General features: G+C 38.9%; 1 protein-coding gene across 2 annotated transcripts in view; it reads left to right on the forward strand.

The window, feature by feature from the left end:
- Positions 1 to 12,142, forward strand: part of LOC143899378 (uncharacterized) — a 34,407-nt gene extending 22,265 nt beyond the window's left edge. For both annotated transcript variants that reach the window (XM_077409639.1, XM_077409642.1), the window contains exon 2: positions 177 to 12,142. In XM_077409639.1, coding sequence (XP_077265765.1) covers positions 227 to 1,588 — 1,362 coding nt within the window. In that variant the 5' untranslated portion in view covers positions 177 to 226 and the 3' untranslated portion in view covers positions 1,589 to 12,142. The remainder of the gene's footprint in view (positions 1 to 176) is intronic.
- Positions 12,143 to 16,262: the final 4,120 nt, after the last annotated feature.

Raw genomic sequence — 16,262 nt, forward strand, 5'->3', positions numbered from 1 at the left:
GCTTAATAAATGTACCCGAAAACAGAACGAACCTCCACCCACGAACGAAGAAAGTCGAGGCACATGGTTTACAGTACCATATGTCTCCAATAAATTGGAAAATTTTTAAAGTGTTATTTAATTCTCTTTAGTTTATTTATTAGCTAATTAAACGTGCCATACATTCCACGTTTCAGATTACCGCAAGCGGAGAGCAGGAGCAAGGCCGAGTGATAGAGGCAGTGTGATGAGCGGATACCCCGGTAGCATCACCCTGCCCCCGACGTTGCTGCACGACCCGAAGTACCCTCCAGCCATGCGGGAGAAAGACTCGAGTCCGAGAAAGATGCCGGGCCACATAAGCCCAAAGCAAGCCAGCATTTATCCTCTGAGCGTCCGCGTACCGGACGTAGAGGAGCTGCCATACGATCTCAGCCACGGTCACGGCCGCGGCATGTCGAGCCCGACGAATCAACAACAGCAGCAGCCGCACATGAGTCCCGCGGCCAAACCGCCTCAGCCGCATCATCAGGACGAGCTCGACTGCGAGCCGCTCGATCTTCGTGTCGATCACAAGAAGGAGCGGCTCAGGGATGAGAACCAGAACGAGATCGAGGTGCTGAATCAGAACAGCTTGGGCGGTAGTAGTCTGCCCTACCACACGGTGCTTTTTCCACAGCATCACGCGATGCACCCGCTCGTTCTGGAAGCGATGTACAGGTCACATCATCACAGCTCGCCAGTGCCCGATCTGCCAAAGATCCAAGTCAGAGCGCTACCCACGATGGTACCCCTGCCGCCCAACAGATTCTCCTCGACCTCGTCATCCACGTCCTCCTCGTCCTCGTCGCAGCCGACCGCGAGAGCTGTCAGTCCGGCCGTTGGTCAACAATCCCAGCATCAACAGAATCATCCCTCGCAACAGCAGCAACAGCAGCAGCAACAACAACCGCAACAACAGAGCTCGAGTTTGCCGCCCTATTCGATCAGCATGCAAGCGGGTCTCAAGCCCAAGGACAGATACTCCTGCAAATTCTGCGGTAAGGTCTTCCCTAGATCGGCGAACCTGACGAGACACCTGAGGACGCATACCGGCGAGCAACCGTATAAGTGCAAATACTGCGAGAGAAGCTTCAGCATCTCCAGCAACCTTCAGCGTCACGTCAGAAACATCCACAACAAGGAAAAGCCGTTTAAGTGTCCGCTTTGCGAGAGATGCTTCGGCCAACAAACCAATCTGGATCGTCATCTGAAGAAGCACGACGCGGACGGGCCGACGATACTGGATGAGGTCAGATCGAGGTATCACGGTCAACTTCCGCGAGCCGACGATTCCTACTTCGAGGAGATCCGCAGCTTCATGGGAAAGATCACTTCGCAACGACAGAGCATACCGTACTTCCCTGGTCTACTAGGTCACGCAACTGATGACTTCAGAAACGACAAGCAGCAACTGCAGCTGGAGGAAAAGCGAGGCGACTCGTCGTACTTCAGCGACCGGGACAATCTTAGTTCGAGGTCGAGCAGTACGGCCAGCAGGCCGGAGAGCGTCCAAGAGGAACAAAGGGAAGTGAACTCGCCGCTACTCTCTCCCGGCAATAACACCTGAGTCCTGGGGCGCGATTATCAGCATGATAATCCAGTTAAGAAAGGTTTTCGTCGGTTCATCAAAGCGCAATAAAGTTCGAGAATAAGAGAAAATTCGATATTTCGAACCGTCGGAATTGACACTAAGAGCGAAAGACTTTAAAAAATTAAACTTTTAACAAAATTCCGTAAGATATTGCTACGAAGAACTATTTTATTTACAGTGATCTTAGATTAATTCGAAACTACATTATGAGGTAAATTATTTTATTTCCTCGTAGAAATTCCTATAAGCCGAAACGTAAAGGTAAACCGGCGGAATCTGTGACGAAAAAGAAAGTGATCTATAGATATTGATAAAGATAAATCCTAAAGATCGGCGACGAATTCCTTGCTCGAACTAGCGAGCAACAGTCGAATCAGTTTTTTATTCTAGGTTTTAATAATTACGGACTTTAAAACGAATTCGCAGAATGTTAACCTGAAGGATTAATACGTAGATTCAGTTCACTGTGAGAGAAAAATTAAAACGTGGTGCCTTGAAGAAACATGTGCCTAACTAGGATGTATCGTCCTTCAATCCTGAAGAATACGATCCAACCGGATCAATATAAAAAGCCTTAATAATAAAGTTAGATAAACAATTAACCTACACTAAATATCGTACAATATTAGAATATTAGACTTAAACGCGTGCTTGAGTGAGCCGGAAAGTCATAGAAAAATAGGCGAAGTTGATCGTAATCTATAGGACCGATTTGTGAAGATGGAAAAGATGAAGTCTATATCTATAATATAGACTTTTACTTTATAAGAGAAGATGTAAATATATCTCTTGCGTTTTTTGGTCTGCAAAATTTAATATTTAATTTTATTCATTTTTATTACATTCATCTTTTTAATTTAATTGGAGAATTGCAATTCTGAGTGATATAACCTAAAGTATAGAGATTACTATGCGTGTTAAATTTTTATGTTTTTTTGTGAAACGAGATGAAAGTTGCACTTGGTATTACACTTAATAAATTTAGATCTCCCATAAATTTTACCTAAAATATATATATATTTGTGTCTTCTCTTTCATATTTCTCACATACAAGCTCAATATTAATGATAAGGAGCATTTTGTTCATTCTACTCCCTTCGTAGGCACAATTGTAGAATTATCAACAGAACGATGTGTACAAGACATAATTAATTTATGCTTGCAGGCTGTCGCAATATTTTTATTCTTACTTAACGAAAATTGTCATAGATGAATTTAATCGCCACTTTTAATCGCCGTAAGTTTGAATCGCTATAATACAAAGTTTTTCATTAATACCGGGAAAAAAAATATAAATTACATCAGCCGGCCAATATTACTCGCAAATGGTAAGAAAGTCCTGTGAAAAAAACGACATTGTTCTTAAATTACGTTAAGCCGCGTCGCAAATTATAACGGCATAATGCATGACTAATTTGCAAAGAAGAAAGGATAGCACGGAAAAAAGCGCCGGCACTGTAATTAAGGCCGTTGCAATCCTTTCGATCGTCCCTACACTTTTCCACCTTTCACGACGCATTTCCTTTTCGCGCGACGAGTTCAGCTCAAAGTTGCAGATGTCCGATTTCGAGATCAACGCGAAGTATCATCCGAAGAAATTGCGGGCCATTTAATCATAGAATAAACGACGTATGTATCGGTTCTTCCAAATCCCAACAAATTTATATGTATATGATAAATATCAAAAATTGCAATGGCAATAATAATTTCGCTATAGGCTGATGATGCACAAGCCTTTTCAATCATATCTTTATTGCTAATTAAAAATCAAGAACAAGTCACGTAGCTACAAGAAACGTGAGAAGAAAAGTTAAGCAATATGTGCATACTAGAATGTCCAGTTTAACCCTCAGTTACCTTACGTTTTTACACCCCGATATTACCTCACCAGTTTTTCTGAAAAAGCGAAAAAGATTGCTTTTTTTCAAGTTGACGTAGTACTGACTAAAAAAAGATACAAGGGTTTTATGAGCGTTTTAAAGACCCTGCACGTTTTAACAATGTGCCAGGGTCTCTCAGACCCAGGTGAGGTAACTGAGGGTTAATATTCGTTTCTCGCGTAGTGTCGTTGGGCGTAATTTCCAAATACGTTGCTAAATTTGCATAATCCGATGAGCATCTCAGCTTAAAGGGATCCTAAAGCCGTCTGTAATACCGGCTTTTTTTCTTAGCACTAATCTTTTAATTGGCTTTATAGAAATGCAAAATTCTTGTCTAGAATTTAAAGTACGCATCAAAATCTAGGTCATGGTGGTCGAATTTATATCGAAAATAAAAAAAATTAATATTTTTGTAAATTTTTGGTAAACGTGACGACAATATTTGCTTTGTACATAAATATCCACAAAGTTAGACCGGCATGACTTAGGGACAATATGTAGGAACAATATTGTGTAAATAGAACTAAGATTCAACGCCTAGAAAAAAAGATTAGTTTAAATAAACTTTTATATGTGCAAAAGCACATTCAGGTTGACATTGCGTGTAGCGAGAGATCGAAACAAGGACAGATGCCTCTCGTTAGACAAGGACAGATATAGATATATGACATAGAAAACAGGATTAGAAATGTTGACTTTACCGACATCGAGGAAGTTCGGCCTTTGCTTTAGGATCCCCTTAAATTTTGAAAAATTATTACACGTCACGTGTCACAAGATTCGCAAATATCGAACGCTTGTCAAAAGAATTCGTAACCCCAGGCAGACGAAGAAAATTAATAAAAGAAAAAGTTCAAGAACAAGGGACGATTTGTTGCGGCAGAAATCGCTGATGGGTGATCACTCGATTTTACGACCTAGAAAGTGAATTTCAGCGCTCGGGCAACTCGGGCGCCTTCGAGCGTAATCCGCGGATCGCGGAATTGTCGGGACCAATGATCCGCTGAGGAAGCCGGATAATAAAATAGTGTTTAGAAATCGATGGGCGGATCTCCGTGCGCCGATCGGTCTTGCTGATGCGTTGGGAAATCGGAAGAGCTCGGAAAGTTCGTCGCACTCCGCGCACACCTCGGATCATTAAGTTTTCAATCGGGGAAGCCGGTGACGTGTCGCGGAGATATTCCATAAATTATCGCCGCGAAATGAAACGCGAATACCTGGCGCAACGTTTCTCAATCTTCTTTCAATATGGAATACACAAATACACTTCGCTGGAATACACTTTGATACACAAATCACTCGAACATCCAGAAACGCATTATATAATTATCTCGTCATTGATCCAATAAGATTATAATTAAAGTTTATTTCAAGAATTGTCAAAGAGGTAATTACGTTTACTTTTCAATCGAAATTCCGCGAAACACCTGAATGAAGACTGATCGCGACACGTGCGTCGCTGCGCCGAAGAAGCGGAAGAGAACGACTCTACGCTTCTTCGTCTTCGAAACCAATTCGCGCCGCGGAAAGAAATCCGTACCAGCAGTCATTAAAATGTATAATTATCACGTCGGCAGAAAAACGTAATAGCGACGCGATCCTCTCCATCGCGAACTTAACGAACTCCACGGTACTCGTATGCACGGTTTGAGATCGTAATCGGTATACTGGTATATGCGGTTTTTTGAATTACCTAATCTTATAGCTCGGAAATTAAATAAGAAGACAAGTGACAATTTATTGATATTAATTTCCGCGATATCGTTTTCTTTATCACGCATGAAGCATCTAAAAGCTCTGGAAGAAATTAACGGAAAGTACCGTCGTATAATATCTGATCTCGCATCTCTGATAGATCGCATTAACGCGGATAGCTGCTGACACATCTCGTTAGGCAGCTTTTTTTTACTCGCGGTTAGGCAAATGACAGCGGGATGTAGCGAGGCATTTCTGCTCCGCTTGTTCGACCGTGATGCTTTGTTTGCGATTAACGTCGAGAAACGATATCCGCCGATATGCAACGTGTTTCGCGGGGCCGAGCAAAAACTTACGACGGTAAACTGGTATCATTCCGGCCGGCACTTCTTGGCAACGAACGGCGAACGGTGCGAAATATCTCTCGAGGTTCTCATCGAACCGCGGAAACGTCTACGGTGAAGAAAGAGGACCCGATCTCTGAAACCGACGCGGCGTGGCATACGCGGAATCTCTGCGGCGTGGAAAAGCCGCGTGCTTCCTGCCGGCGATGATCGGGCAAGAAGAAGCGAGTAAACGAGCGGAGTGCCTGGTAAATCCCACCGCGGGCAATCCCACACGGGATGATGATATATCCCCTCGTTTCCCGCGGACGGTCGCTGAAGACCGTACCTCGGGTAAAACGATGTAATCGTCTTCCGCTCCTTGAGTCAGGTGCAAATTTATCGGCACTTTCTAGCGAATGCATTCGCTCGATACGCGAACGCCGTAGTATCCGCAGGTGCGGATCCGTTGATCCTCGGGATTAACCCAATCAATTCCTGGTAGCAGGAGCGTAACGCGGGAGGTCAAAGGCATAATGGAAGCTAAAGCGTAAGGGGAACGGTATGACTGTCTATCCGTCTTGCGTGTGCACAAGGTAGATTTATGCGCGAGAGCTTCGGGTGAGGGCAGATCTTAAGGACCTCACGTGTCCAGTATCTTTCACGTAGAGAAAATACGAGATCTTGTGTGCGTGAATGCCTCGCGTGAATACCAGGACCTTAAGGCCTATCTACATAAGACGTAGAACGCGAGTCGCAAGCACACACACACAGTCTACACGTCAATCTAACCTTTTTGTTAGATTGACATGTAGACTGTGCGTGTGTCTTGCGACTCGCGTTCTGCGTCTTATGTAGATAGGCCTTTACGTGTGTATTATCATCGTGCGCGCAAAGATCTTCGCGTGTGGACGATTGTGGAAGATTAAACGTGCAACCTCCGCGAAATCATATTGCTAAATTAGAAGGCTTGCGGCTTGAGTGACAGATAGATATATATTCTGTCTCAGAGTCATCATTAAGTACGTGGCGCTCCTTTATCAAAATTGCCTATTCCTATTTTATTATCTTTGCGAGGTCTTTCTAACGAAAAAAGGCTGTTTACTTCATTATGATTAACTTTCTAGCTTTATTACTTCCTTCTTTTCTTTCACATCAAATCTAAAATTAAAAACATATATATCCTATAGAAAATCTTAAGTAAGAGATATTTTATTGGTATGCTAAATTTTTAAAAATCAAGTCTTACTGGATACCAAACGTAAGTCTGCGAGCAGATTTAATACTAGGCCTATCAAAGTCAAAATAATTAATTTGTATAAATTTCTTTTCAAATTTATAACGGTACCTACATTTTCCGTAATTTCTTTTTGCAATTTATAAATGATGAAATTAATCAATTTGTTTTCACTCTTCATCCTTTAATATAATTAAGTAGTAGAAATAAAATCATATGCATTAATCATCGATAGTTCTAGTATTAAAGCTTCACTGGCTTTATGAAAATTTTTTGTGTGAATCATGCGCATTTAAATGTTATTTCTAGTATTCTGATTATTAAAGTCGTAGAATGGAATTGACCGAGAAATATTTATAATTACGAATTGCTCTCGTCATTGAAGTAATTCCGCGACACGCGATACTACTATAATATTATAAGCGCGTGATCGGTTTTCTCGAGTTCTATGGAACGCAGTTGAAAATCCCGACCGGTGCGAGCCTTAAAAACAAATTAATCGCTTCCCGACTCTTCGGGCGCGAGTTTACTGCGCTTTCTAGATCGTGCCGACACCATCGAAGCGGAAAACAAACACCACGTCAGTTTCGTGACTGAAAGTGTTATCTCGAGCGACTCCGATTAATTGCGAGACTCACATCTACGCGCAGCTGTGATGCCGATATAATATATCGTTTATCCAAGCTGTTTCACCGATCCGCATTCGTCCCAAGAATCAATCGATCGTTTATTATGAAGTCACGGTGACGCGAAAATCAACGCGAAAATGTGTAAATATCGAAACGTTTCGATCCCAAATTTTTAATTTATCGCACTGATCTTAATCTCTATAGATCATACAAAAAAGATCTGTAATATATGTTTGTAAATAATAATGAAAATATAACAAAACCAACGCGCGCGAGAAATCCATTAATATATTAGACGCATTACTTCTATCCGGAGTTCTTGCTTATCTTTTATTGCAATTCAATGGTTGCCTTGTAAATTGCTTTAGATCAACTTAAGAACGTTATATCGCAAACCTCGTCCGATTAGAGCGATAATCTCGGCGAGTATAAGTCGTCGCGTGGGTTCGCTCGCCGTAAAGCGATTTTAATCGTTGCTTCCGGTACGATATTGGGTGCAAATTTATCAGCGCTTTCTAAGCGCGTGGCGCGGAGGTGGTGCGCGTAAATCCGACCTTGATTAACCCGATCAGTTGATTCGTAACATCGTAATGAGAACCCGTGGGCTCTCCGGCGCGGGGGGGGGGGTGACGCGTGAGCTACGGAGTAGCTCAAGGTGCTCCCGCGGCGCATCTCGCATCTGTTGGATGCGAATTTTTTCCACGCCCTTCCCGCACTTGATCGCGCGAGCTCGGCGAAAAACGGTCCCGCACTTTCTATAAGTACGACGTGCGGATGCAAACGCGCGGAAAGATCCCGGCGTGCGATAGGGCCGACAATGACTCGTAAACCGCAACATTTTAACGGTGCGCTTCCCCGAAGCGATCTACTTTTGCATCGCGGCTCGCAGGGGGAAGGATCTAATAGATATCTTACCGGATTATTATTCGAATCGCCGCGGCGGAAAGTGCCGCCGTCCTCCCCGACGACGGGAATTTAATATCGCCGGATCAAAATTATTGCGCTTTCTAAACGATATATTATCTACGCAACGCGGGTGCTTTCGAGATAGGAGCAATCTTGCGGGTGAGTCTCGTCTCACTGAACGGTAAAAGTCGAGGAATCACTGATGACGTTGAAATTAGATTTTGGTGCAATTTGAATTTTAAATTACGGTTATCTCGCAGATAAATATTTTTTACACGAGAAAATACATTGAACGCTGCGTACGGGGAAAATTGAAATTCCATTTATGAATACTTTGCTAATAAGTTTTCTAATCTAATTTAATTCCTTCTTCGCCTGTTTCGTAGCGCAATTAATTTAATTCAAATTCTTCGATAATCGATATTTTTAAAATTTTTCTTTTCAATATTGATTTTCTCTATATTTAATCTTCCTATACTTTTATTTTCCGTTTTCCAGATTTTTTGATACCTGTACCTGATTTAAGAATTCTCAATTTGTTTTCTGACGTATATTTGTTCACAATGGTATCAAAGGCACGCACATATTTAACATCTTCACTTTTTTCCCGAAGAAGATCAATATTACACATATCCAGCTTCCGATAATTCTACACGCTCCCTCAAGTTTCTACTCTCATCATATACTTTTATCTTCCCTCGTACCACCATCCCACCGTCGAATTCCTCATTTTACTCTTATTATTGGCGTTTCGTAACGCGGCCTTGCGAACGCGCGGTGACTAAGCTCGCACAATGCAGATCTCGGGTGAAGCCCTGGCGCGCACACGGGCCCTGTTTCTCTCCTTCACACGCGTACGATCGCAGCCGATGGCCTCGGACCTCTCTTGCGTTACACTTTTGCCACGCCCCGATCGAACGGGTAAGCTCATCGCGAAAGTGAAACGCAATAAAGGAGCCACGCCGAGCGAGAGTCTCAACAGTCCGCGTTCCGCGTGAAGGCGGAAGAGAGAAGGAAAAGGGGGCTTGAGACGGGAGAGAGAAAGAGAGACAGGGTGAGGGAGAGAGAGAGAGAGATAGAGAAAGAGAGAGATGTGAGATCCTATCGATCAGAACCTCGAGGCCTGGAAATCGGTTTTCTCGCAGCATCCCGTATAGTCATCGGCGTGCAAAGAGATATACTCTTGTAATCTTAAATTTCCTTTTAAATTGCGCACATCTGGCGAATATAATAATTTTACAACAATAATAATTTAACATAAATACAATAATTTAGCTATAAATCATGCATCCTACACTACGGTCATTCACATTTCATGAAAAAAGAGTTTGTGATAAGAAGGTGCTGGATGAAGCTTCTTAAGAGTCTTTCAACAATTAACTACGCTTATCGTTATTTTTTAACTGTAGTACAAGAGCTTATATCTCGGATTTTAAACGTATCCTAACATCTCGGAGCAAGTATTTTAATAACAATAAGCCCCAGAAAACTTATGACGAATCGTTCGAACGTTTCGTCAAAAGCGACGCGGCTTGCGTGAAGATTGCACAGGAGATCCGTTCCCTTGTTCACCATCTAACCGGGGGACTCGTCGAGTGATTCCCGGAGCTCTTTCATCTCCCGCATCGTTATCGTCGCCGCGTCTACTCGACTAAATTGCGCCAGGTACTCGCGGGACGAGACACGCCTCGCACTTTTCGATCTCATCTCGGAGGGCTTCGCGTTCCAGTTCGCGTGCGTGATTTCACCGGTCACTCATGTCCACTTGCGACACTCTCGGCCATCTGATCTCCACCGAATTGCGACAGTCGGCAAGCAGAGATAAAGAAAAAAACACACACACATAAAAAGAAAGAGAATATATATAGCGAAGGAAGAGTAGAGGAGAGCGCGCTTGGTCGCCGTTAGGAAACTGTAACGTTTGTTCGAGCGTGCGTGAGCTGCGGTGCTCCTCAGCACGCGAGCCTTATGTTACCTTTCAGTCGCGAATCATAAATTCCGACGACTACACGTATAAGTGCGTATCGTGACAACGACATTAATGATAAGGATATGTAGCATGTGTACAGCACTGTGCCTATGCAAACGTTTTTTTTCACATATGAGAGCGATGTACACATTATACCTAGCTGTTAGAATTCGTATTCGAGGCTCAATCTTATACAATTAGTTAGACAAAGCCGTAAGAGTAACGCTGCGATGTGCAATCAGTGCAATGAGCGTCGCGAACGCACTTTCGAGTATCTTATCTCCGAAATCTTTTTTGTAACAGAATTAGATATTTTCGCCACGATCGCGTTCCAAGTCGCTGATATTACGCTGCTATTACACAATTTCATGAAAGATCGCTCACTTCGACAACGCGTCTATAGATGTTATCTCGACGGTAAACGCTATTCGAGAAACGACATCTTTGAACGGACGTTTATATACAAATATAAGAGAGCAAATTTCGCGACACGTGGACTAAAGTAAATTAATCTCGCAGCGTATGCCATCACGACTTAACATCTTCGATTAATTTAACGGCTTAGATCCTTATTTTAGTTACGACTTAAGTCTGGCCTGTGTAGACACCTTTGGGCCCTACCGAGATCTCGATCGTCGCTACGTTGAATTCTAATGGAATTGTTGATCCGATTCGCACGAGTGTTCGTACCACCATCCTGTAATTATATATAGTCAACCGCGCGCGGTATGTATTAAGAGAACTGTAAAGAATTATCTCTAATTTTTATATGAGGTATATAGACACAAAAATATATATATATATATACACACACAGATATATATATGTGAATATAGATAATATATATACATACAAATATAAATATAAATCGTACCACGATTGTGATTTCACCGAGGTTACCGTGTTTATATATATATATATATACGTACTTTTACTATTAGCCACGGAAACGGCGCCGTGTGCCGAGGAAGCTGTAAAGCGCTCGTTACCTTTAGAACAAGTAGTATTTAAGGACACATAAATTACACACGTACACATACACAAACACACACACACAAGTTTTCAAGCTCAGTTCAATCCCACAGATTCTCCTTATGTCTATAATCAAATTGAAAAGCATGGAAAAGCGCTTCAATCGGATGAGCGATCGTAGTATTGTTTTATTGTTGCAAAGAAGACATGTTTTCTTTTAACAAACTGTATGTTGCGTGAAAGATGAACGACGCCTTCACATTTCAATGGTTCGTTCTTGTAGCTAAAAGTTATTTTTTATGTAAAAAAGAAAATTTGTTCTAAACTTGAAGTTTTTTCAAACAGCTTTAATTATTAACATTTCGATTATTCTTATTTTAATCAATGTTCTTAAAAACTCAACATAATGATCTTATATATATTAAAAAGAAATTATTATTTATATTATAATATATAGATATATTTATTTAATAATTATATATAAATCTCTCTCTCAAGATCTCTATCAAGAAGCAAATTATGTCCACAATTCGCACTCTTGCTTGAATTGCTAATTGAAATTGCTTTCCGGAATGACCATTGAAGTGTTCAATCCTTTCCAATGGCGTTGGCTCATCGAACGGGATGATCAAGTAAAGATGACGTCCGTGAACAATCCTATAATTGTTCGTCACTCCTATTTTCCATATGACATAGTTACGTAGTCACGCCTTTGTGTGTGCAGCACGATGATGACTGTATATATGTCAATATGTAATATTTGATGCAAAAAATATATATATAATGATTCAATATATATATAAAGAAGACTTCTTTATGTTTAGATTTACTCCACCAAATCCTTTCTGCGAAGTTTTCGACAGAAAAACAAGACCACTTCATTATTAAAAGAACAACTAATGTATACGAAAATGATTTGTTGTAATTGTTCTTATACAATGTACAACTATACATTGTATATTAATAAATTGTATAAATAATTTATTTTCTATATTTTTATACTATGTGTACTATGTGTATACTTTTTATGTGTTTATCTATTCTAAAAATTGACAATGTGCATCGATCCTTCTATCATAAATCTTCAATTTTCTTCAACGATATTTACTCTTGGAATTTTTGTTAACTGCTACATATCATTAATGCACACGGTCGTTTCGCAAAACAACATTGTAAACTAGAAACCAGGCTTCGGCGTAAACTGGGTGCGACGCTTCTCTCGCGTTTAAATGCTTTTTAAAATCATCTCTTTCTTCTTTTTTTATAGCTTCCTTTACAGCTATACGTCGAGGAGGTTAATGGCGAGTTCAACCGAAAATGATCCCGTTTTCAGAAAATTATGTTCTCTTTTCCCCACATTGAAAAGAAGAACCGCAAATTAATGTGAGAAACGACAACTTGACCAGGGTCATAGGTGTGTGAGAACCGGAACACTTGCACTGCCGGTGGACGAGTTGACGACGTGACTTGACGATGAATTTTGAAAATTATGAGACATCTATGACAATCCTAAACTACATCCATTTATTCATGTGCTACAGTATTTACAACTTGAAATTAAAATCAGAATCGGCGATATATTATAAGAGGAATATTTAGAAAAATCTGAAGAATATCTGGAGTTAATCGCGGCATATTAATAGCCTTCATTAAGCACAAAATCATGATTTCTTCTATAAAATCACGTACAGTCCCGGTTATAATAAGAGAAAGTAAAGTACAAGCGCACATTTGAACAACTGACCTTAAGTAAATAATATATCCCTGAAAAAATTTCTTACAATTTTTCACGATTTATATAATTTTTCAGAACTTTCATATAAATTTTATAACTTTTTAGATTTTTGATACGAATTGGAAGACTTTTCGAAAATACTGAAAAAGTACATCTTTTCTAGAATTTTTTATATACATATATAAATTCTGAAATTTTTTGAAATTTTTTATACTCTAATTTTTTAAAAAATTTACAAAATTTAAAGAAAATTAAGATTTTTTTCAGAATTTCTCATAAATTTAAAATATAATAAAATATAAATAATTCTTAATAATATTATGAGCATTTTTACCGGAGAACACATGTATCTTAATCTAAATAATATATTAGACATGTACGTACAAAATTTATTTCTAATTAAAAAGTAGATTTAATTAGAGTTTTGCACATTGCAAGATGCATATGGTATGTAGTGTTTCAATTACCTTCGTCGACGGGAAAAAAAAATTGTTCGTTTCGGAGACAACGCGAGTCCATAAATAAAGTCTCACTCATCTCGACCAAACTTGGCCTGGAGGTGATCAGATCCGAAGGCACGGACGGAATAGTGCGCTTCGGACTAAGTATGCTTTCTCAGCCTCGCCGAGGACGTGACTTTGACCCAGATATCGGTAAATTGTGCCAAGTAGCCCGCGGATGCAACTCGTATCGTCTGGATCGAAATCACGCCGAAATGATATGACAGAGATAGATCTCCTACCGCGCGTCATGATTTAACGAACATTCTTCCTTTCCAATCAATTCGCCAACCGACCTTGAGAGTTCAGATTTCGGCAGGTAATTTATCCAGAATTGTTATGGACACTGCACGTTTGTGATTTAGTGTGCAAGTTTATGATATTTATACAATACAAATGTTTTAAGATAATTGGCGATTATATAATATGGCAAAGTAATGCGGTGCAAATGACTATAACACGCTGCTATATTTGTCTTTTAATGTAGTTTTATATATTGGTTGTACATCAGTATAAAAAATAAAAAAAAAATAAAAAAATTGCTAGTCAACGTTACCAGTTCAGCCAGCACTATGCTTTATACATATTGTGCTTAGGCACCTTAACCTAAACCATTACCTGCAGACTTTTTAAATTATATGATGCATGATTATGTGCGGCATTGGGGGCTCAAGTAGAACCACCCATGGCACTTAAATTATTGAGATCTTAAGAAAGCTGCTTTGTTATTTTGTTAGTTTGCTTTGTTAGTTAATTGTTCTATTATGTTATATTATTTATTGTTATATTGTTATATTATTTATTGTTATATTGTGTTATATTATTTATAGTTATATTATCTAAATGGTACAAGGAAACTGCTTTTTCACTCGATTTTTACTGTAATATATATGTATAGTGGACTATTAGAGCAAATACAAAGTGGTGTATATATATAGTGTATAGCGAATGGTATATAGTATAGCGTATAGTATAGTATTGTGTAGTATAATATTGCGATTGAGGATGATCGAGATTAAATACGATTGTGATCGATACACAATAGGTCCGCTCGACATAGAATTGTTACCAATATCTATGTCCAATTGTGATCGATACGTAATCGATTCAATCACGGTCCTCAATCGCAATATGCTATATGTTTAATTTTGTTTGAATTTAATTTTGAAATAAAAGTCGAATGAAGAAACAATTTCCTAATTATATGATGATGATGTCTATATTATCAGTCTTTCTTATCAGTCTTTAAGAGATGGAAATGCAGGTAAAGGTAAAGGTAAAGATGACACTTCTCTGACTAGTATCAGACTACCAGATCCTCAGGAACAATATTCACAGTCCGAACGTATACTCAAGACCGTCCGAATGTCTGAACAGTCTTAAGGCTACTAGAATGACCATACAACATTTCGAGTGTATGACGAGAACGATCTTGAGTACAAGATCGGACCATGAGTTCTGCTTTATACTCCTTATAGGATCCAAAGTATCCATCTATGCCCTATCCTTATATAAGAATCATTACAAAACAACCGCTATCGAGAATCAAAAAAACTTTTTGTTAATTTTATTTTTCCGAAATGAAGCTAATAGTGAAATTAAACTAGATAATAAAACTTAGTTAATATTGAAGATATAAAGTTATTCAATTATTTGCAAGATTTTCGACTAAAATATTATAAATTCTAATATAAATGTATAACATAAATTTTGCAAACAACTTAAATAATCGCAAAGATACAAGGTGAAAGGCACCAAGCGGCCGATAATTAAACTAAAGTATATGTGTGACTCTTCATGAGTTTGTATAACAATCTGATATCGCAACAGAGCAACATACCTGGTATATTATGATGAATATAATAATATAATCTGTATCCGCATTAAGTTTTTTACACAGGTATCGGAAGCCATGCATCAATGGTGTAGCTTTGTCGGCAATTTTATCGCTACCCAGGTAGCACATACACATACACGTTTCAGAAATATTTTATAAGCGTTTTTTCGAAAGGTTTTAAAACCGATTTCTAGAAACGTTTCTCATAAGTAAAAATGTCCATTCGAAAAAATTGTAGCAGAAAAATTACATTTGAATATAATTTTATGATAACAGAAATAATATTGTATAAAATATTTCTGTTAAAAACGTACATACATATTGACCCAAGTCTTGTTTATGTAATGCAAATTCTCGAAAAAAGTCATTAAAAAATGCAGAAATAATAATATCTTAAAAAATTAATGTTGCCGAGAAAACTTTGTATTAGGTACATTATTATTATGTGTTAACCTTCGGCAAACGTACCGTATTTGCCTACTGTAGTTGATCAGGGTTGAAAGAAACCGAGATCCTTGAGACGTTACTTTTAATTAGGAATGTTGTACTGTAACGACGTATTTCAATTAAATTGGACGTTTAAAATAAAGACGGCGAATATTTCAAATATGTAGATAAATTTAACGTAGAACTCATGCATAATCGTTAAGTTTAACAAGTTGAATATTTTTGAAAATCTGCTGTATTTATCCGTATTTTTTTTGTACATAATAAATGTATGACGTATGAAATATTCTCGGCGAAAGTATCGTGCTTTAAACTTTAAAATATATAATTCCTGCAGTCTTAATGATATTTTTGCAAATCTAAAAATAAAATTTGTATGAATATATATAAGTAAAAAATATTTGAATAATACTAGGAGGAATATATCATAGAATAACTATTTCACGGAAAACAAAGAGGAGCTTGTAAATGACGTTTATCGTTAATGTTCCAAGATTATAGAACGACATAAAACTGAAGC

This window comes from Temnothorax americanus, unplaced genomic scaffold (genome assembly GCF_048541705.1).
Source record: "Temnothorax americanus isolate GAGA-0224 unplaced genomic scaffold, ASM4854170v1 Scaffold27, whole genome shotgun sequence".
Lineage (NCBI taxonomy): Eukaryota > Metazoa > Arthropoda > Insecta > Hymenoptera > Formicidae > Temnothorax > Temnothorax americanus.